This window comes from Gopherus flavomarginatus, chromosome 6 (assembly GCF_025201925.1).
Source record: "Gopherus flavomarginatus isolate rGopFla2 chromosome 6, rGopFla2.mat.asm, whole genome shotgun sequence".
NCBI lineage: Eukaryota > Metazoa > Chordata > Testudines > Testudinidae > Gopherus > Gopherus flavomarginatus.
Window position 1 is genome coordinate 92,288,675 of NC_066622.1, and position 24,262 is coordinate 92,312,936.

Genomic DNA, 24,262 nt, shown 5'->3' on the forward strand with positions numbered 1-24,262 from the left:
CAGTGTTGTTTTAGGAGGCCCCTTCTGTTAAGATCTTCCTCGAACAGCCACTACGACAACAGTCTGACAGCAGATGAAAATCAGAGTACTTAAAGCCCTTAGCGGTAACTTGGTTCATCTTGAAAGTTGCAGGCACTGATGATGCTGAAGTCTGCCACAAAAGTCCTTAGCAAGCTGTAAAAATCCTTCATTAATAAGCATAGCAAGTTTCCTAGGCATGAAAACATGCAAATGTCTAGTGGCTTGTGAGACTTCTCTTGCACTACTGCCAATGGAACATCAAGGGTCCCAGCAATGCATATTATCGGGTCTTAGAACGCCTCAAAGATATCTGCAGGACAAGACATAATTCAAGGGAGGATGATAAAATTGCTGCTGGGGTAAATTTTTCCTCCACCTCTGCCTGTTGATCCTTATCATTCTTACAGGAAGGTGGGAGCAAAAGATGGTTGTTTGCAATCATATGGCTGCATACCCCAGGGCACCCAGGAGGACAATGACTGAGGAACATATGGATACCAGACTGGTTGACACACAAGTGAGAGTCTGGTCCCTCAGAGACCCACACAACTCATCTACCCAAAGAGGTTTCTCTGGAGAACCTTCTTAACTCCCAAGTGTGGTGGCAATGGAGAGGAAGGTGTAAGCACAGGATAAGTGTCCATTCTACATCTCGTTGTGGAAGAAGACAACAAATATACCTCTTCTAGCTCTGGGCAACCCATTCTGATGTGCTACGGCTCTCATGCATTCTTTGTATCTGGGTAGGGAAAGTAGATTATGCCAGTGTCTCAACTGCTATGTGCAGTAACATGATTTTGGTGACCCATGGCCAAGTTAGCACTGCTTATGTCCTACAAGAACAAGGGGGATTCCAATACTGAGCACACAGACAGGTCACTTGGTGCTGAATAGCCCACTGGAGGTGAAAGGGATGGTACAGTGAAAGCTGAGGCATAAGTAAAGGTGGTAAGCAGATTTAGCTAGTATCCCAGACACTGTTTTTATTGCTGGTATGAGGTGCCATAGGGACCCATCTTAAGTCACCGGCCGCCCTTTGGCTGCAGAACTTGAGACAAGTCTAAGATGTCAAACTCGTGTCTCTGTTCCAAAGGTCCTGGAGAGGAGGAACTCTCTCTAGTTTCTGGGGAAATGCTCCATTCTACCTCTTCTTGACACATGAATAGAAATCAACAATTGGAGTGTCTCACATTTCACAGTTGGAGCTTGGAGGGAGGCCATGGGTGGAAGAGGTGAGAGAGGAAGTAGCTTCCCCAAGAGGAAGTTTCAGCCGGTGCCCACGCCCAGGAGATCTAAAGCAACTAAATGACCACTCCCCACTAGTTAAACAGGAACAGTAAGTCTGATAGACAAAAGATTCCCTAGAACAATGTCCTAAGCACTCAGGGTTTTTTGTGTGTTTGTTTTTCTGCTTACACTTGCTGAAAAGAGTACATTCACAATATGGGCATCCACAGGAAGAACATAGGAATAACCACACTGGGTCAGACCAGTGGTCCAGCTAGCCCAGTATTCTCTCTTCCACCAATGTCCAATATGCCAGATGCTTCAAAAGCAGTGAAAAGAACAGGTTAATTTATCAAGTGATCAATTCCTTGTCACCCATTCCTAGCTTCTAGCAGTCAGAGATTTTGGGACACCAAGAGCATGGGGTTGCGTCCCAGACCATCTTGGCCAACAGCCATTAATGGATCTATACTTTATGAACTTTTCTATTTTTAACCTAGCTATACTTTTGGCCTTTATATATAAAATCAAAAATTGATTCTTAAAGTAATTTGCAGTCTGCTCTTACAAACTTGTGCCCGTGAAAGGGGGGGGAAGGGAATTGGTCAATAATGCAAAATAAGGATGTGTTAAGTTTGAGCGGGACTGGAATCTATCATCATAAGTCATGTTTTAACACCTATGATAATTACTTTTAAAATTCCAATATAACAATTTTAGTTTTTAGATAATTCCTAAAGAAAATATTTAACTACAATAAGCATTTGTTTGCATGAATACATTTAAAACTGCTGTAGTGCAAGACCTCAGTTCAAGGGTGCTAGAACAATTTTTATAGTGAGGGTGCTGAAAGCCATTGAACCAAACTGTAAATGCCATAAAATGGACACCACTGCAAGCCAGGGGGGTATGGCAGCACTCCTAGTTCCAGCATCTAGGTCTCAGTTACAAACTGGTTTAAGTACATGGAATGAAAAAAAAAAAAGTAGAAAACGCTAAATCAGCTTAACTGACAACTTCAAGAAGCCTCTCTCATATCAAGGTCAAACTCATCTGCCCAATTAGAAACATCATAAAGAGCTCAGCATCAATAAGTAGCCTTCAGCTGCCCTGATGTTTCAGCTTCCACAACTGCATTCCCAGTGAGACATAGACAGGCAGCATACCCTGAGGGGAGACTACCCAAAAGAAATAGCGATGTTTAATTCTTTTGAGCTGAGCAAGATAAGTCATCTTTAACAAGATTTTTACTACAATATCCAAAACGTCTTCCTTTATATAAACAGTAATAAACAACTAGGTCAGAAACTTTTTACGTAGAGCCTTTAGTGGGCTTTTTTAAGTCTCATAGTACAGTAGAACCTCAGTTATGAACACCTCGGGAATGGAGGTTGTTCATGACTCTGAACAAAACACTCTCATTCTTTGAAAAGTTTACAACTGAACATTAATTTAATACACCTTTGAAACGTTATTAGGCAAAAGAAAATTGCTGCTTTTAACCATTTTTATTTAAATAAAACAAGCACAGAAAGTTTCCTTACCTTTCCCCCCAAAACTTTCCCTTTATTTGTTTAATAATTTACATTTAACACAGCACTGTACTGTATTTCGTGGTTTTGCTTTTCCACTCTCATCTTGGCTATTGACTGATTGCACACTTCCAGTTTCAAATGAGGTGTGTGATTGACAGTCAGTTCATAACTCTGAGGTTCTACTGTATGAGACTCTTCAGAATAGCCCGAGAAGCAACAGATACAACTTTAGATAATGTATTCACCCCTCAGCCATTAGGTAGTACTTTGGAAAAGAAATCAGTATAGCTAAACATTCATCTACTTCTGAAAATTATTTGCTGAAACATTTGAAGGAGTTTACTTCACTATTGACAGAGCTAGAAATCTGAGAGGAGGAAGCCAAGGTGTATCCTTAGCTCTTATTTTAAGAATTTATTTTAGAAAGCACCTATCAATCTTTTACCAGAGAACAAAATCAATACAGGAGAAGAAAGCAATACTGCATAAGTGAACAGAAGAGATTTAGTCTTGTTACTGAAGAGATCGTCTGCCTGCATATATTCCAGGTTATCGCTTCTTACTTTAGTGACAAGTTTTTACTATTTTGTATTCCTGTTAGCAATACACAGACAACAAAGCTATATAAAAACTGAAGGTTACTTATCTGTAACCAGAGTTCTTCACACTGGTCTCTGTAAATTCATACTCTTGGGACTTGCTCCTACCAGTGCAGCAGAATAACCGAACATGTAGCAGTGCCCATTAGGTGCCCCCACTTCCACACCTTCCCCATCTAGCATTCAAGTGCACTGTGAGGGCGAGAGTATAAGGGGTGTGGTGCCACTGCCAACTCAGTCCCTTCCACCTTTAAAATGGGAAAACTTAGATATTTTAATTTGGACTCCTCAGGAGAGGGAAGCTTGGCAGGCAGTGCAAATATGACGATTCCATATCAAAGACCTCTGGTTACAAATAAGTAGGGTGACCAAACAGCAAGTGTGAAAAATCGGGACGGTGGGGCAGGGGAGGAGGTGGTGGTAATAGGTAAAAGACCCAAAAATCGTGACTGTCCCTATAAAATCGGAACATCTGGTCACCCCAAAAATAAGTAACCTTCAGTACTTCTTTCGGTAGCCTCCGCATAGTCCCACTTTTGGGATGGAGGAATGCAGAGTTTTTCTTAAAAAAGGATTGGTGTACTGCTATACCAAACTGGGCATCCAATTTGGATAATGTATCCAGGGCATAATGCTTCATTAAAGTATGAATTAACTTCCAGCTTTGCATATCTCAATCAAAAAATGTGTTTATTAAAAGCTGCAGATTTAACCACTGTCTTAGCAGAATGAGCTCTAAACGCAGTAAAAGTAAAAAGAGAAGCTCCTTTATAGCATTCTTCAAGGAGCTGTCTAACCCACCTAGACAGGGACTAAGACGAAATGGCTTTTCCTTTGGGATTAACAGCACATGAAACAAATAACTCATATAAAAGAAAGTTTTAAGTCTTCTTCCAAGTAATATGATAGTACTCTTGACATTCAACAAATGTAACATGGCCTTCCCTTTAGATGAAGGAAGCTTTAGAAAGAAAAATACTGGTAGATTAATGGTTTGATTTACATGAAATTCAGAACCAGCTTCAAGAAAACAACATTTAGGGTGTGCTCGAAGAAACACCTTTTCCTTATAAAAAGTAGTATGGGGGAGGAGGGTGCCACCATGCCTCAGCAGCTCACAGCTGAGAATATCAATTCAGGACAGACTGCTGAGAAGTAGGACAGACACACAACAAACTGCCGGTTATTCTATCGTTAGCATTTACCAAACCAGTAACATAAATGAGCTTCTGCTTGCCACCCCAGTTAACAAGAAGCCAAAAACAAACAGTCCGGCAATCCAGCCCTTGGTTCATCACCCCAACATTGGACAATATGGTGAGTGGTCAGTGGAAACCAATTTCATTAGACATAGGGATTAGCCACTTAGCCAAGTCAATATATAATTCAGATTTTACCCAATATTCACACTGATGCCAATCTTTTAGTAACTAAAAACTAAAAGTTTAATAATAAAAGAAGAGTGATTATTGTTAAAAGATCTATGCATACAAATGACTGCAAAGTTCTTGTATCAGGTTTGTAGCACTGATGGAATAAACTGCTAGCTTGCAAGAGTCTCTCTGAAATCACCCAAACAGATTGGGGGTTATCAGTTCTTGTTCAAAGCTTCCTCTAAGAAACCCAGTCCAGAGAAGTGAAGCAGGAAATGAAGACAAAATGCAGACGTTTCAAGTGCCTTTTTATATTCTCTGCCATGTGCATGGAAATTTACTGTCCTAAACTAAGTCCACAGCCCATTTGTAGGAAGTTACTGGCCCAAGGTGAAGTACAGAGTGACATGAGCATATCACATACCCTTATGCGTTTTGTTTAATTACAAAGTGTGGCCATTCGCCCTTCAGAGTCTGAGATGTCCGCAAGAAGATCTATTGGGGCAGTATGAGTCTCTTCTATGGTCCACTGTTAGAGTGAAGTATCCTTACTAGACTATCAACACATAGCTGTCTAGCCTGGATGTAAGTCCTATCGGGTGGGTATCACCTAGGAATACAACACAGATTTCAGATACAAATGTAGAGCCAATCTTCATAACTTCAGATACCAATGCATTGTAGTTTCCTCAGGAAATCAGTGGTGTCACGGAGATCGCTGGGAGTGCTGGTGGCACTCTCTACTCAGACCCTATGCCACTCCCAGCTATCTTCATGACACCACTGATTTCCTGAGGAAACTACAATGCATTGGTGACCTTCCAGAAAACACCATCCTAGCCACCATGGATGTAGAGGCTCTCTACACAAACATCCCACACACAGATGGAATACAAGTTGTCCGGAACAGTATCCCTGATGATGCCACAGCACAACTGGCTGCTGAGCTCTGTGCCTTTATTCTCACACACAACTATTTCAAATTTGATGACAATATATATCTCCAGATCAGTGGCATCGCTGTGGGCACCCGCATGGCCTCCCAATATGCCAATATTTTTATAGCTGACCTGGAACAATGCTTCCTCAGCTCTCGTCCACTCACACCCCTTCTCTACCTACGCTACATTGATGACATCTTCGTCATCTGGACTAATGGGAAGGAGACTCTAGAAAAATTCCACCACGATTTCAACAGCTTCCACCCCATCATCAACCTCAGCCTGGACCAATCTACACGGGAGGTCCACTTCCTGGACACCATGGTGCAAATAAGTGATGGTCACATTAACACCACCCTATACCGAAAACCTACCGATCGCTATGCCTACCTTCATGCCTCCAGCTTCCATCCCGGGCACACCAAACGATCCATTGTCTACAGCCAAGCACTGAGGTACAATCACATCTGCTCTAACCCCTCAGACAGAGATTAACACCTACAAAATCTCCACCAAGCATTCTCAAAACTAAAATGCCCACACGAGGAAATAAGGAAACAGATCAACAGAGCCAGACGTGTACCCAGAAGCCTCCTATTGCAAGACAAACCCAAGAAAGAAACCAACAGGATTCCACTGGCCATCACATACAGTCCCTAGCTAAAACCCCTCCAACGCATCATCAGGGATCTACAACTCATCCTGGACAACGATCTCACACTTGCACAGGCCTTGGGTGGCAGGCCAGTCCTCGCCCACAGACAACCTGCCAACCTGAAACATATTCTCACCAGTAACTGCACACCGCACCATAACAAGTCTAGCTCAGGAACCAATCCATGCAACAAACCTCGATATCAACTCTGCCCACATATCTACACCAGCGACACCATCATAGGACCTAACCAGATTAGCCACACCATCACCGGTTCATTCACCTGCTCGTCCACCAATGTAATATACGCCATCATATGCCAGCAATGTCCCTCTGCTATGTACATCGGCCAAACTGGACAGTCGCTACGGAAAAGGATAAACGGACACAAATCAAATATTAGGAATGGCAATATACAAAAACCTGTAGGAGAACACTTCAGTCTCCCTGGCCACACTATAGCAGACCTTAATGTGGCCATCCTGCAGCAAAAAAAACTTCAGGACCAGACTTCAAAGAGAAACTGCTGAGCTTCAGTTCATTTGCAAATTTGATACCATCAGCTCAGGATTAAACAAAGACTGTGAATGGCTTGCCAATTACAAAAGCAGTTTCTCCTCCTTTGGTTTTCACACCTCAACTGCTAGAAGAGGGCCTCATCCTCCCTGACTGAACTAACTTCATTATCTCTAGCTTGCTTGCATATATATAGCTGCCCCTGGAAATTTCCACTACATGCATCTGATGAAGTGGATATTCACCCACGAAAGCTCATGCTTCAAAATGTCTGTTAGTCTATAAGGTGCCACAGGATTCTTTGCTGCTTTTACAGATCCAGACTAACACGGCTACCCCTCTGATACTCAGAGACTTTACTACTAGTATTTATTGTTTCTATTGAAATAATGCTTTGACACACCAGATATAGACCAGAACCCCATTGTGATATGCTCTGTACAAGCATACAAAGCCTAAAAATTTAGGATGTACAGCAAAAGCTAGTTTTTTCATAAATTCTGACTTTGTAGATTATATTAATCTATAATCCAGAAAAACTTATAAAATCATTAAACAAGAAAACATTTAGATGAACCAAAGCACAATGCTAGAAGTCAGAAAAAATGATCAATTTCCAAACTCCTATCTTTCTTCCAGCTTCAAGAGTGCCTCTTCATACTAAAAAAAGTTATTTATGTGCCCACAATATTGGAGGAACAGGCACATCTCTTAGTTAACACTAACTAACACAAAAGGAAACGTTTAGATAAATTTTCTGTGCAACATATCTGGATCCCCATTCCACATGTTCTTGAACTCCAAAGCGTCATAATTTCATTCTATCCCTTCTTCTCTGCTTCATGAATATTGTTCTACGACAATACAGCCTTGCCATCATCCTAGTCACTTTGTCTGTATCTCTCGCCTTCCCAACACTTACAATCTAAAAAGACAAAAAAAAGTAAGCTCTTCAAGATAGGAACCGTTTTCCTAGGTATCTATACTGCACCTAGCATAACAGGACCCATCCTGACCAGAGGCTTTGGGTACTCCCGCAACATAAATAATTTTTACCTTATTCTGCAACATCTCTTTTCCCATTTGAAATCTCCTTTACGTGCTTGAAGAGAGATTTAAAAATATACTAAGTGTCATTCTTCAATGCCTTATTGTCCTAGTAACAGTTCACAATTACTTTTCCTAAATGGAAAAAGGCCCTAAGTTACCAGAAATTTATTCCACATTCTTTTCTCAAGTGGTATAAAAGACTCTCCATCATGTTACTGCTGTTATATTTTAAATCTATTAACATTTCTGACAGCTGCTCAATGGCCAGGATATGTACATAGTCTAATCAAACCATCTACCCATGTCTGGCAACAGCATAGTTAAATGTCTAGCTGCACCACACTAAAATATGTATATCATTACTCCTGAAGGAATTCTGTGCCAAAAATTTTTTAATTCTGCACATTTTAATTGTCAAAATAAACACAATAAAATCACGCCATTTTCAGTTATTTTAGTAAATTTCAAAATGCTTGTCAGCAAGTATGTTGGTAACAATACAGACAACAAAAAAGATTCAGAAAATATTTTTTGACAAATAGATTTCTTACTAGGCATATGAGCACACCTATATGGCTCCACAGCACATAGGGCAATACTAATATTTTTACGTACGTCAAGCACAGAAGATTTTAAGAGTATGTCTACACAGCAAAGAAAAACCCACGAATGGTCATGTCAGCCAACTTGGGCTTGCAGGGCGTGGGCTGTGTGGCTGTTTCACTGCTGGGCAGACATCCAGGCTCAGATTAGAGCTAGAGTTCTAGGACTCTCCTAGCCTGCAGTGTCGTAGACCCTGGGCTCCAACCCCAGTCCAGTAGTCCACACAGCAAAGGAACAGTCCTTCAGCCCAATTCTGCAAGCCCACATTGATTGTAATGGGCCAGCAACAGATTTCTCTTTGCTGTGTACACATACCGTAAAGGGCACCACATTCTCAGAAGTTAAGTTAGACCATGATCTGGCACAGCACTTAAATATGTGCATGAAGTTCAACACCTGAGTATCCCCATTGAAATGAATGCTTCACCAGACTGGGCCTTAGTGAATATCCTGGCTAACACTTACTGTAGTACTCAGCATGTCACTGGACTAGAACTGAAATTGTTGCAGATAATAGATTACAAGGGCACTGAGAGTGGAGGCTCCTGCATAATAGTGGAGAGCGCAGGCCACTGGCTACACAGAGATGGGGGATCACCCTGCAGCCCTCCCCTGCACCAGAACACAGATCTGTTGGTGAGGCTGTACCCAACTCTCAAACAGAGCAAGAGCCAGGTCTGCCCCAGAAACACCCTGGGGCCCTGCCCCTCCACACCAGGCACACCATGATAGCAAGTGAGCGGCACAGAGTCTCACGTACATGCCCAGCCCTGCCCTAATCTAGGTGTGGGGCAGACTGAGCCCAGCAAAATCCAAGTGTGAAGGGGCTTGGGGGAGGGGGAGAGATCAGGTGTGGGATGAGAAGGTTCTGTGTGGCGCAATCTGGGTGCAGGTGGCTCAGTGGGAGGGTCCAGGTTCGGGCGGGAGGGGTGGATCTGGATGCACAAGGGCTGGGTGGGGAGTTCTGGGTGCAGGAGGAACAGGACTCTGCAGGGGGGTCCTGGAGAAGGTGGTTGGGGCTGAGCAGGGGAACCCTGGGTATGGTGGTACAGGACATGGGTGGTGGTTCCAGGTGAGGAAGGGTGAAGCTTGGCAGGGTATGGGTTCAAGAAAACAGGCTCAGCAGGGGTGTCTGGATGCAGGAGGGAGATCCAGATACAGGGCTGGTGTGGGATCAAGATACACAGGGATTGGGCAAATGGCGGGACAGCTCTCCATACAGTGACCCCTCCCCTGCATGGCTGAGAAGTGATGGGGCAGAAAGTGTGGGGGGTGGCACCCCATACAGTGATCCTTCTGTCCGTGGCTGGGGACCAAAGGGGCAGGAAGCGAAGAAGCGGGGTGCAGAGCTTCCTGAAACCAAGAGAGGTTCCCAGGCATGGGCCTGACCCAGCCCCTCCACTGAGGGAAGAGGAAGGTCTGTCCCATCCCTCCCTCAATACCCACGCTGGGACTAGGAGCTGGAACCAGCATACGGTCAGAGCCCACCACTCTGGGCAACCCGAGCCCTGCCCCTCACCAGCTCTGGGCACACTGCAATAGTGAGTGAGAGGGACAGAGTCTTGCATATATACCCAGCCCTCCCCCATGGAGGCAGTGATTTGTGTCTCCCTCGGCTGCTCCTGATGCCAGAACCAGATGCACCCACTCAAAATCACTGCCCAGGTGTGAATCAATTATTCTAGGAGGAAAAAGTAAAATCTGAAGGGACCATTAATTCTGCACTCATGCAGTAGCACAGAACTCCCCTAGGAGTAATATGTTAAAATTACTACCATTCCAAGTAAGCCTCTCCCCCGTAGTATGACCACAGTTTTACCCAAGTGCAATTATAATTTCATATTGCTGCTTATCCTTATTATCTTTTTATAGCTTCAGTATTATAGGACCTTGTGACTATAGTTGGCAGAAAAATAATTTTTCCTACTCGTACTTACACTTGGGAAAATACTAGAAATTATAATGCAGTGCAATCATAAGTAGAAGACTATTCCCTATGTTTGCTCAGAGCACAAAACTCAGTCTTACACACCCACACCATTTGCTGAATTACAAGTAAATGGTCCCAGTTTTCAAAGTTACTACATGTAGTCTGTATCTTTGTTCTTTATCATAAAATGTCTGTTACTCTAATTCAGTGGTTCCCAAACTATGGGTCGCAACCTCAACGGGTCATTCCATTAGCACATGTATTGGTTTCTATGACCACAGCAAGCATGGAGGATACCATTTAAATATGGCACTCCCTGCATAGCATGACCTTGCATTAACAGTGCATCTGAAGTCACACCACACATGGAATACACTGTTTTGCTCTATAAAATAGTATTCTCCATGTGGCGTGACCTCGCATACACGGTGTTCAGGGTCATGCTGTGAGGAGGACGCCATTTTTAAATGGCCTCCTCCCCGCTGACTGGGGTCATGGGAAGCAATACATCTGAGGATGGGGTCATGCAAGGAAAGTTTGGAAACCACTGTTTTAACTAATTTGTTCTAGAAGTCAAACAGTATTGTACCCAAATGAAGGTAGATACCCAAAAATAGGAACTTCTCAGTTCAAACAGTTTTCCACTACATTGTTGTGGAGAGCCTTTGAGGAAAAAGAGAGTCTCTATTCCATTAAATAAATTTGGATCATAAATTTACATTAAAAGTTCTCAATTTGTTATCTGCCTACCTTGGAACTTATATGGCCCTCAATAGCATACCATCCAAGTGTGTTTCAATCATAGGTGGATTTTATCTTCAACATCTCAGAGAGATACAGAATCATCGTCATCTCCATTTTTCATGCCCTCATACAGGTTCAGGTTGCTAATGCAGTCCAAGAGATACTTGAAAAGAATCTAGGCCTTGCACAAGGTATATGAGTACTTACAGTGGGATCCACAATGACACATACTTGAAGATAAATAACCTACAGAGTAGGAGGGCACACCTCACACCACATACTTTCAAATCTTTCCATGAATTAGGACAACTAAAGCTAACTGAGTCTTTAATTTCTAAAACTTAACATGGACAAGTGTGATGTACCAATTTTATTTTCATGTCCTTCTGCATATTAAATGACAGAACTCTTCACAAATATCTGAACAAGTTGGTTCAACCATTTTAAATCCTATCCAACCCAACCATCTGGATGTTACTCAAAGACCAAAGACAGATTAGGTAACAAACCTCTGAGTTAGAAGATTAAAACAAATTTTTTACCTTTCATACAGTCTGCTTTAAGTCCCTGAATAGATTTTTCCAATAAAAACAGTATACAATGTGTTTCAATGGATATTTTCAAAATTTTTGAAAATTCAAGTGTTCAGACTATCCTTTAAATTGCATCTTTATTTTTTGTTGTTGAAGTGTTAAGACTTCTATAAATATTAACAGGGGGCAGAACATCCTTATCAGCAATGGATACTGAGCAGACTCAAGAGCAACACTGAACTGTTAATGCAGACAACAGAAAGTGGACCAACAAAACAATAAAACTAGCTATACACAAAATGCTGTAATATTTATTAAGAACAAAGCTAGGAATTGAAAACAATTTTCATTAATTTATTTCTTCATTTGTAATATTAGGTACACCTCTACCCCGATATAACGCTGTCCTTGGGAGCCAAAAAAATCTTACCGCGTTATAGGTGAAACCATGTTATATCTAACTTGCTTTGATCTGCCAGAGTGGGCAGCCATCCTCCCCCCTGCCCCGAGCATTGCTTTACCTTGTTATATCCGAATTCATGTTGTATCGAGCCACGTTATATTGGGGTAGAGGTATATTCCTGAAACTACAGCAGATAAAACACTTTCAAACAAAGCGTTTTCAAGTCAGTGTTGTCCTTTAAAAGATCAGAGTACAAGTTAAGTTATATGATTTCTTTATGAAAGCTTCTTTTATAGGTGGTAACTTTTCAAGCATATGAAGCTAGGCCTGACATGAAGAAATTCCACCCTCCAATACAAAATGCACTTTACAGGGAAGTGGATAAAAAGCATGAACTCAGAACTGCACACGATTTGCTTACCATCTAATTAAGTTTCTGCAACAGCAACAACAACAACCACCTTTGCCTTATCTCTGAGAAAGCAGTCTATGCTATAAACCAGAGGTCAGCAAACCTTTCAGAAGTGGGGTGCCGAATCTTCATTAATTCACTCCAATTTAAAGTTTCGTGTGCCAGTAATACATTTTAATGTTTTTAGAAGGTCTCTTTCTATAAGTCTATAATATATAACTAAACTATTGTTGTACGTAAAGTAAATAAGGTTTTTAAAATGTTTAAGAAGCTTCATTTAAAATTAAATTAAAATGCAGAGCGGTGGCCAGGACCCGGGCAGTGTGACTGCCACTGACAACACTGGTCTACAATTTTTGAGAAGTCGTCTGCTTCAGAGATAAAATGTGATATTTATTACGTATTTTGATGTGCTGAATTCAAATATGACAATTAAAACAACTGATTGGCTACTGTTTCTAAGATATTTAAGTTTTTACATTTTATGTCTATGTATATTGTGCAGATAGTAGAGTTTGAATCATAAATTGTAAACCTAGGTCTTTTCATGTGTTTATGGTTGCTTTACATGATTATATTTCACCTGTCCTGTTTCTGTAACACTTTAAAAATCAGCAAAAGGGTTATAGAAATAAAATTTATTATGAAACAAAAGGCAAAAAACTATTATGTACATAGTTTAGTCCTAGTCAGTGTCTACTCGGCGCTTCTTGACTTGTCTCTTGTATTCATTAAATGGAGCATCTCTTGTCACTGTCCAGCAATAGTCTGCAAGCATTGATGGGCTCCATTTGCCCTGACAGCTTGCCAGGAGATTCCACTGCTGTAGTCTGGAGTCCAACAGCTCTGCCTTACTCTTGGGTAGTTCCAAATCCCTGACAAGGTCATTCAGTTCACCTTGTGTTATGAGGTGGGGTTCAGAGGAGGAGGATGGGAGAAAATGTGGGTCCTGTGACATTGATGGTTCAGGACTAGAAGTTTCATCCTCTTCCTCATCTGACTCAAGTGAGAATGATTCTGGTGCATCAGAAACCGGCAGTCCTTCTCTGTGGGGTACTGGGCGTATAGCTGATGGAATGTTTGGCTAATGCACAGTCCACTTTTTCTTCTTTGACACACCTTTCCCAACTGGAGGCACCAGGCAGAAGTAACAATTGCTGGTATGATCTGTTCGCTCTCTCCAAATCATTGGCACTGCAAAAGGCATAGATTTCCTTTTCCTGTTCAACCACTGGCCAAGATTTGTTGCCCAAGTGTTGCAGCATATGTGTGGGGCCCACCTCTTGTCCTGATCTCCAATTTTGCAGCCAAAATAAAGGTGATGGGCTTTCTTAATCACAGTGGTTATACTGCGCGTTTGTGATGCAAAAGTCACTTCACCACAAACACAGCAGAAGTTATCTGCACTTTTCACACAGGTACGAGGCATCTCTGCTCACTTTGGCTAAACAGAAATGTGTCCCTTTGCAAAATCAAACACTGACAAATAAGAGAGCACGACACTGTATGATTTCTGATATAGGGCAATTTGTTCAGTAGAATGATGTCAGCTTCGTTATGATTGCATCATCCATGACTTCTAGGAATAACATGATGCAATTCATATCATGTATGATGCAATACCAGCTTCAGATTGCATCATTTGTTGTTTTGCCTCAAAAGCAAGTACTGTCAAAACCCAGTCATAGATTTATTCATAGATCCAGTCAAAGATGTATTTTAGTCATTTCTGGTTTAAATTGAGATCCCTTCCCTTTATAACTCACTTATCCTCCACCATTCCCAAGTCAAGGGTCGCATATACTGACCCAATAGCATATCTTGAAAACTAGAGCCAATTAACAATTTTAAGCATCATTTTCATTCTCAGTGACCCATAATTAGTAAAGTTGGACTACATTTATTTCAGAAGCATTTTGGCTGTAGAGCAGTGCAATCAGCTCCTGTGCCGCCTTCGGCACGCGTGCCATAGGTTGCCTACTCCACTATAAACCGAATACACAATAAACATGTCTCCTTGCTTAGTCTGTGTGTTGATTCTGTGGAGTTTCCAAAAGGATGATGGATTTTTAAAAAGCCAATTGAACAATTAAAATTTGGCGCTTGAAGCTTTCTACAGTATGCATGAGGTATATCATCAAGGCATCAGTTACAGCTCCAGAATTAAGACAGATTTACATTTTATGCTTAAAGCAGAGATTCAACATTTGTTATGTATGAAAAATACAGCTTATCCTCTCCATATTAACAACACTTACTCTGCACATAGAATGATTCTTCTGAGCATTTAGTAGTAAGTCAATAATTAGTTTTTTGGTTTTAAATATTTCTAAAATGACCTTTAACAAAATTCAGCGTCTATGTCAGCCTTTACTTTGTCCCAAATGATCTTAATGGAACACCAAGCAAACTTCAAACCTTCTATATAGTTAACTTTCATTGAAATCTTGAGTACAGCCTAAATTTGGTTAACAAACTAGGTTTTAATTAAATTAGTGATAGTGTATTTATGTGTTATGATTATACAGGCTACAGACACGTCAGGTCAACCACTCAGTTAACTCCTAAGTGAGACTATTACGACATCCGGGGGTAACTCAACCAATCTCAACATTTCCTCTACAGCTAAACTGCATGCAACAATTCTATTGTTTGTAATAAATCAGGGGAACGAAAGGTGCTGGATACATGTATCAAGAGAACTATTTGCTTTTGGACATATGTTCATGATTTAACCTTAAAGTGAAGAAGGTGTCTGTCCCATAGGTCCCGCAGGGAGAAAAAAAATTTTGACCACGGAAGTCACTATCAGAGAGAGGATTCAGAGGTATTATAGAGGGGTTTATAAAAACAGGAAAGGAAAAGCAGAACTGGGTGTAAAGATTCACCCATCCTCCTTTACTTGTTTCCAAAAATACACACAAGGATAAGGAATGAGTGCCAAGGTCTCTATCTGGAGTTTAGCAGATGCTTTCCAGTGGCCTTTTGACATCCAATATGGAGACAGTTCAGCTTGGCCCCTGCTAAATTGTATTTATAACTTTACAGTATATCATAGTAAACCAGTGAGACTTAACTTTTATAACCACAGTGGATTTATCAATGAAAGACCCAACTTCAGTATCTATAGTACATCTGGGAGGTGGAGAGATTTTTTTTTTTTAATCCTGATTAAAAATGTGTTGTTTAACAATGTGTGGATTACCACTGTTCTATTTGGTTATGAAAACATTATTTAATATCAGTTAAATATGTTTAAGAAGAAATGCTCTGTATTGGTAGTATCAAGATTTTTGAGCACCAGCTATATCCAAGCCCCCTAACTAAACATTCAATGCATATTGCAGCTGAAATCAATAAATATAGCTGCTCCCCATCCCAAACAAATACCAACTTTAAAAAAAGACCAAAATGACACAGATACTTATCACTTTTTTGATATGATAATACAGACTTCTAAGCTAATTATAGGACAGCAAGCTCCAATCCAAAACAGGCCAATTTCAGAACCTGCAAGATAAACTGAAGTAGCTAAAAATGTAGAAGTACAGTAGAACATTGGAGTTACAAACAACAGAGTTACGAACTGATTGGTCAACCACACATTTGGAACCAAAAGTACGCAATCAGGCAGCAGACACACACACACACACAAAAGCCAATGCAGTACAGTACTGTGTTAAACCAACTACTATAAAAAATAAGGGAAGTTTAAAAAAAATTGATAAAGTTAAGGAAACTGTTAGTGTTGGTTTTATTTAAATTAAATGATTAAAAGCAGCATTTTTCTTTTGCATATTAAAGTTTCAAAGCTGCATTAAGTCAATGTTCATTTGTCAACTTTTGAAAGAACCATAATGTTTTGTTGAGAGTTATGAATATTTCAGAGTTACAAACAACGTCCATTCCCAAGGTGTTCGTAACTCTGAGGTTCTACTATATCAATATGTAATATAGGTGCACATATACTGTAGTATTAAAAGGTGCAACAGTATCATCATACACGCTGTATGCTGAACATAGGCCATGCCAGAGTGGTTTCCTATAGCCTCCTTATGGGGCAAACTTTTAAGGTCACCTTTTTACAGAAATTCAGATTTCTAGAAATGGGAGGCAAGAGGCGCTAATTTTATATACTAGCTTTTAAAACAAAAAAAATTCAAATCCTTTCAATTATTTAAGCTGCCATTTTCTCTTCCTAATTTAAGATTTTTTTGCAGTGATTATAAATACACCATTAGATCATTTCTAAGACACTGAACCACACCACCTTTAAGTAACAGGATAGAACACCTCATCTTAAGCACACCTCATGTGATTACATTTTTACTCATATTTATAATGCAATTATAGATATAATGTATAAGTAACTAGAACCAAAAGTGAATGTAAGTGGAAGTCGTAATACATTGTTTCATGTCTAAAACATAAAATTAAATACGTATATTAAGTATACTGGACATCTATTGCCAAAGCAAGATCAATTTTTATGCAATTCGCTGATTTGCCTCAAAGCTAAGACTAGAAATATGCATTTTTGACATTCTATCTTTCCATATCGAACCTTTTAAGTCTTATAATATTTTTTCTTACTCTATGTAACATATTGAAAAGCAATTGCAAACCCCTTAGGAAAACTAGCACCTGCAGGAAAGGTCCCATTTGGCAACTGCTGATACTGTCAAGTTATTCATCACAAATCTCACACTAGATCCCATCCCCTTCCTGTAGTGCTAACTGGTGGAGTTGGAGAAAACAGAGCTTGTAGTGTTCACATTAAAACTCCCACAACTAAGCAGTTGATTCTCCTACATCCCCTAAAATACTGCTCTTGAGAGCAGGCTTCACATGGAGTTATGCAACATCCTGTTCATAGCCAAAAGCTCCAGATGGAATATGTTTCATTGCTGCCTTTATTTTTTTTCCTATTGAGCTTTTCCTGTTTTCTTTAAAAGCATTTACCCCAAGTTAATGCTGTAACAAGAATGCAGACAAACCAAAACTTCAAAATTTTATCTATATTCCTTTGCTAGTTTTTTTTTGACAAGCATACTTAAAATCCCAAAATATTTTGTGCAACTGAGCAGATAAATTGCCAACAACTTTATGTATAGAAACTTATAAAAAACAAACAATTCAGAAAAATGTCTGCCTCGTTTCAGAAAGCTTCTAGTATTAAGAAGCGTTAACATTGTCATGGCATATTACTCAAGAGAGGTTCTTGTCGACAAAAGGAAAAAACCACCTAGGTCTGCTGATCACACTCAAAGTTGCAATTTCTCAAACATCTGCTAAAGGTCAGATTTCCACTGCATGGAACCAATCAATGGAGCTACACAACTCTCTCAGCACCAGAAGACGCTCCAAACAAAGACAAATGTTTTACATAAGAAACTTAACCTAAATTTTTGAATACTCTGTTTAGCAAAGCCTTTTCCTCCACTGCCACATAATATCCATACACTTGGCAAGTACTGTTAAAATTCTTTTGATTTGGCTTTTGCACCAGAAACAAAAAAGGTTATCCTATGTTAACTAAGTAAATCTTTATTTTGCTTATTTTACAAGTACTTCACTACAAGTATGTCCCTGTTAGGAAAGAAATTTCAATTACAGACACTCCCCAACTTACGCGGTCGTTCCGTTCCGGAAAGCCTTGCGTAACCTGAATTTTACATAAGCCAGAAACTTATATTGTGCAAGCATAAAAAAGCAAAAGTATTGCATTTACCTTAATCCTATTGTTATCCTGGCACAATGAAGGTTGCATTTTGGTGGTGGATGACAATGGGCTTAAATTACCCATGAGGAAGGAGAGGAGGAGACAGGCATGATTTGGATGAAATAATAGGGTGAAATAACAGAAATACAGTATCACTGAAATAACACGAGACTGAGAGGCTGTGAGAGCGCAAAGTCCTCCCCTGTAGGAGATGCTACTGCTGTATTCCTCTGCACACCGCAATACAGTACTCTACATTCCCATACACTATGCGATATTTTCCACAACTCTAAAATTTTATTTATGCCTTATGGAACTTTTTGCGTAAGGTCGAATCTGCGTAAGTCGGGTCTTGCATAACCCAGGGAGCATCTGTATAAATCACACTAGGTCAACTCTAATCACGTATCATTAGTGCTGTCACATAGTAAACTGTCAGCATTTCTAAAGTAAGACTCACTCTTCAAAGTGTAATAAAAGTGTAAATGTTTTTAGATATTGTTAAGCTGATGCCACATGCAAAGAATCATTACGGACAAGAAATAAAATTATCTAACACTTATATTAATTTTATGTAGATCTATCTTCACACATATTCTACTATTTCATAAAACTATCTAAATTTTAATATAATTTAAAATATTCTAACTCACGGATATTCAGTCCAACTGAGAAAGACCTTTGATTTTAAATACAGAACAAGGATATATATGAATGGCTTACATCAACAGCATAGTGCATGGTGGAGCATAAACCAGGAATAAAACCTTTAAGGAACCTGAAAAAGAGAAGATAACACCCTAGAAAAGTAAATGGTGTAAGTGATCCTCAACCTATGTATTTGTTTCCATATTTATATTTAGAAGTCACTTTTCTCTCTCTATTTTTTAAAGGAACCACTACCATTCTATAGCCAATGTCAGAGGAAGTGAAAGGAGATAAAGCGGACACAACTTACTAGCTTTTTAGACCCTACACTACCCCCAGTGTTTTGTTCCTCTGATTCAGAAGTTCAACTTCACCACTATGCTACAGAGTCTAGACTGCTTTGGTTCCATAATATTATGAAGCAGCACAAGTTTTAAATGGTGATTTTATAAATTAAAGAGCTACAATAGATTTCTTTTAGTACTTTAGGAATGGAAAAAGGCCAACGATATTTAAGGCAAAAGTTTTCCAACAATGGAAACAAAAGATATAAGCAATTGAAATTACTGAGGTGCCTTTTCAAAATAACAGTCTACCTACAAAATTAAGGAAATTCAGCGTTAGATCTAAACAGTAATCCAATAATCTTATTTCAGGCCACAGTATTAAATTGCACAAACTAAAATCTATCAAAAACTTGGGGGAGAAGGGGCATGACGAGTTAACTAAAGTGACTTGTGTATTATATGCACTTCTTCACTCATCTGGCAGTCTGAACAGAATATTAGGTCTCATACTAGCTGCTTTGCTGAGGGTCCTCATTGGTATGGAGTACACTAGGGCCTGTCTCATGAGCTGGCACTTTTGTTATGTTTACGACATACCAGAAAACAGAAGGTGAGTGAAAAGGTTCTGATTATCAGCAATCTGCTGAGTAACTCAACCACTTGGCTATTGCCCTACTGGAGATGAAAGGGTGGGGGAAATGAAAAAGCATCAGCATGCCACTCTGACATGAAACCACCACCCCCTGTAGCTTATATTTCTGCCATTCCCCACCTTCCTCTCACAATGGGAATGTAAAAATCTTTAATATCACTACATATCATTACAAACATTTTTACTGGAATAAGTTTGGAATGGTCACATCATTCAAGTGATGGAGCCTTAGTATGCAGAACTTGGGGTGACAAATGCCATACAGTAAATTCAGTAAATATCTGGGTCAGGCAATTTTTTTTGTAAACATGACAGTTCACACACAAACATTCATTTAGCCTGACTTGTATTCAAATAGTGCAAACACTTATATAACATTCTCTCTTAAAAATAATTTATCCCTGTACATAGCAGTGATCAATGCTCTTCACAACCTCCTTGAACACGTAGGCCACAGACATCCAGTCCTTTCCCACTCCTTCAATGTTATGCACATCTTCAAAGAGCTGGTCTGGGAAATCCCATTAGTCAGTAAAAGCCAGGCAGGTAGGTACAGGTTCCATCATCATACAAGACACCACATTAATGTATTTCATGTACATAAGAAGAAAAATCAAGTCTCTATATTGCAATTAGTAGGGCTCATCCATCATTAAGTGATGAAGGCAAAGTTAAGATTGGAGGAAGAATCTTATTGTTACCTCATACTGTTAAGATTTTTTAATTATTTTTATGAATACTACAACATTCTAATTTCCTAATTTCAAACTGGTTAAATAAAAACTGAAGAAAAACAATTCAGTAGTATTTTGAGTGTCGTGCAAAATCTTTTAACATTCATTTTGAACTTCAAATAGATTTATTTCTGAGAATATAGCTTGCCATACTTTCTCAGTAATCTTAAAACAATTAAGTATTGTTATTTTTCCTAAATTATCATTTTAAAAAGTCCTATCCATATTCACAGTTGTACTGACAGCATGAAACTATTACAGGCCACTCCTTGTATTGAAAGCGAATACATAGGAAATCACACTGAATGAGCAAACTAAATAAAGTATGCATACAAATACACACAAAAGTAGTCTACTTGATATGCTTCGATGAGTTCAACGAATTCATGAAAGTACATGAGGTAAGCATGCTAATTTATTTTGTATGTTAACTAGCTTCTATTTATGACAGTTTACTTGTTAGAAAATCAGAACCTAGAGCAAAACATTACTGTCTAGAAAAGACACAAAAAAGACTAGACATGGTCCTTTATATAACAGCCTGGTAGCTCCAGCTCTGTTTCATTCATGTTCCTGATTTTATGGCACTGCTTAAACTGATATTGCGCCATTATCAATCAATCATAGTGCTGGCAACAAATCACTGAGTTTCTGCTCCAACATAAGCATCTTCTATAAATAGCTGTAAAAATTATTAAACCACAAAGTTCATAAAGATTTCTATGTTACATCAGGAGTAGACAGCACCAACTATAGTCAAGGCTACCTAAGTGTTCCTATTCTAAGTGGCTCGAATAATTTAGTTTGAAGCTCAAATTTTCTAAGTTTGGTCTCAAGACACAGATCAAAGCATTTTTTAAAAGTTTGAACCAAAGAGGTTGCCATTTTTGCGAAGTGAAAACTCATTTTTGCCTCGGTAAAAAGCATGTTGCACCTTTATTACACTACCACTGCAGTCCTGAGTAGAAAATTGAAAATTAATGTGGTCAAAATACTTAAAGCAGACATCAAGTAAACTTTATTTCTGGCATTTGTTTAGAAGTGTTCATAATCTCCCTTTGTGACAATGGCACTATGTACAACAACAGTGAGTGGAATTTTGATCTTAGAAAGCATATATGGAATGAGATTACTTCTTTCAGATTTCTAGTTCCATTTAGCAGATACTTGGAGATCAGAGTTGCTTTATTCTAGAGGGTTTTTTTAAACCACACAGTGGGGAAAAGAGTAAAAACAGTTACTTTAAAAAGACTATTAAGGCCACAAAGTGAAGCATTAAGTCAAGAATTGCCCATGCAACATCATTCTGCCCCACTGTGCATGTTTTATGATAATATGTTAATCTTCATCTTCATTGAAGACTTTCCCCCTACAGTATTCCCTTCACCTTCAGTGCACAGTTTGGACTGGCATGCACTGAATAAATCTATGATCTAGTGGACCACTCTCACATTTTGGGCCAAATTCTATCCATATAGATGGACTAGACTGACTGTGTAGAATGTGCCCCAGAAGATGTCTGCTTCAGTCAGTATACAGGTGGTTGGACTGCAGTGAATGAGGCAGAGGTCCACTCACTGAACAGTCAGCATAAAAATATAACTGTTCTCTCATTCACTATACACTATCCAAACTGCGCAATGAATGAAAAAGAGGGTGGGAGGAGATACCATGTGATCATTATGGAGGTGCTTGACATATCTACATTGTTGTAGATGAGTTGTTTTGTACTTAAAATTGGGAGTCAATCAACTACACTTATTCTCCTCAAAATCACAGCACTTACTGTATTGATTTTCTGAGAATATGCAAATAAATCTACTAGTCTATGAGCTAAGAAATTAAGAATTAGTCCTTTATGAAATGTAGCACTGTCAGGCTTTGTCCCAAATCTCAGCTATTTACTGAATGCTTACACAAAATGAATATGAATTCAAATCAAATTTGAATATGTATCCACTGCAATAAGTAATTATTAACAAAAATTAAGATTAGCAGACATTTTCTCCTCTTCAGAAGATGAAGAATAATGTTCAGAAAAATTCACAAATTGTCCTCTTTCACACAGCGCTGCTTCTTACTATTCTCAAAGGGAATGAAACCACAGGCTACTCTTTAGCAAAAATAGCTGCTGCCTCTTTTAATCCTCACAGTGCTTGTTTCTACCTCCTCACATCATAGGAAGCCACTGTCTTCCTTGAAAGCAGCTTGGCTTCACTCATTAACAAATTTGGAAGACAGTGGCCATGTTTGCTAAGGGCAGTCTGGGGCCTCACTTCCATTAAGAATAATGGAAAATAGCAGACATTTTTCAAGAGGGAAATTATTTCCCTCTGAAAGAGAAACTTTGCTATGAAGAATGGCAATAAATTACCCTTAATCCTAAACATTTATTTTTTTAGAACTACCTATTGCATTGGTACTACCCATTGCAACAAGAATGATACAAGGGAGAAGGAAGCTGGGGTATGTGGATGACAAGAGGAAAAGGAAAAAACACAGAGGCATGAAGTGGGAATGGAGAGAACACTCTAGCCACACTGCACTATTCTGATAATGCAAAGCAGCTGAAAATCCATCTTAATTAGCTAATATTCTTCAGATACCCTTGTGGTCCTCCACAGTATATAAAGCAGACACTGCATGCAGACGAATCTGCCTGAAATTTAAAAAAAAAATAAAAAGTTGATGCTGCAAATCTTCAAATCATTAAAAATATCATGTGTGGGAGCAGTGACATCAGCAGGGCTCAATGGCTACTTGAGCCTTTAGCTCCATGTTGAAGGTGATTTAATCCATGGACACAGTGACTCCTCAGCTTCCTACAACTCCTTAAAAAGCCTAAAAATGACCTTATATTGCAAGTGTCCTAACTTTGATGAGTACTCCAGTAAAGAGTTCAACCTTAAGAAATATTCCCAGAAAAGGACCTCTCAGTTGCACGTTTTTTGACTGAACCGAACTGAAAACCTCTCAGTCACACGGAACCTGAACTGGAACCAAACCAAGAAAAATTGGTAACTGGTTCAAAACAACAGGTTCAATAATCAGGTGCTGAGGAACCATTACTCTCTGCTCCAACCCTACGAGAGAGGGGAAGGGACTATACTTCCCAGCAATCCACTGGAGAAAAAAGGGAGGAGAGGAAGAGAGGGGCTCTGGGATTGGTAGTTTTCCTTCCTGTTATGCCTAGGTAGATCACTGGCCATGGAAATGAACTTCAACTCCCAGAACACCTCCCTCCCATCTGACTCCTCTTGCCTCCTGCTGAGTACTAGGGCTGGTAACTCAGGCCTCACACATGGCGGATGAGGCAAGAGAAGTATGGACTAGAGGACCTTTGTACTGACTTGAGGCTGCAAGACTCCACTGCTCTTCCACTGTGTTTCTGACTTTGTTACCCTGGTGCTGAAGTTCATTTCTGCTGTCACTCTACCAGCCATCCTGCACAGGGTAACTTATTTTGTTATACTAGGAATGGGATCCTGAAGGGGGCAAGGAGGAGTGAGGGGGAGGGAAGGATGATAGAAGGCAGGGAGGTAAGGGAGTTCCAGTCTGAAGCTGAAGGAAGAGAGGTTCTGTAACAGTTCTTCTCTAATAGTAAACTCATCATCACTTCACCTCCCTGGCTGGCAGGATCTAGAACAGGGATCGGCAACCTTTCAGAAGTGGTGTGC

At 39.7% G+C, this 24,262-nt stretch overlaps 2 protein-coding genes across 15 annotated transcripts in view; both read right to left on the minus strand.

The window, feature by feature from the left end:
- The window catches only part of JMJD1C (jumonji domain containing 1C), a 306,949-nt gene that overhangs the window by 249,504 nt on the left and 33,183 nt on the right, over positions 1 to 24,262 (minus strand). Inside the window, exon 2 of one of the 11 annotated variants that reach the window (XM_050958279.1) lies at positions 18,988 to 19,042. The exons of the other annotated variants lie outside the window; for them this stretch is intronic. Within the exon in view, the coding sequence (XP_050814236.1) occupies positions 18,988 to 19,005 (18 nt within the window). The 5' untranslated portion in view covers positions 19,006 to 19,042. The remainder of the gene's footprint in view (positions 1 to 18,987; positions 19,043 to 24,262) is intronic. 11 annotated transcript variants of the gene reach the window in all.
- The window catches only part of LOC127053499 (zinc finger and SCAN domain-containing protein 20-like), a 449,526-nt gene that overhangs the window by 64,122 nt on the left and 361,142 nt on the right, over positions 1 to 24,262 (minus strand). The window lies entirely within an intron of this gene.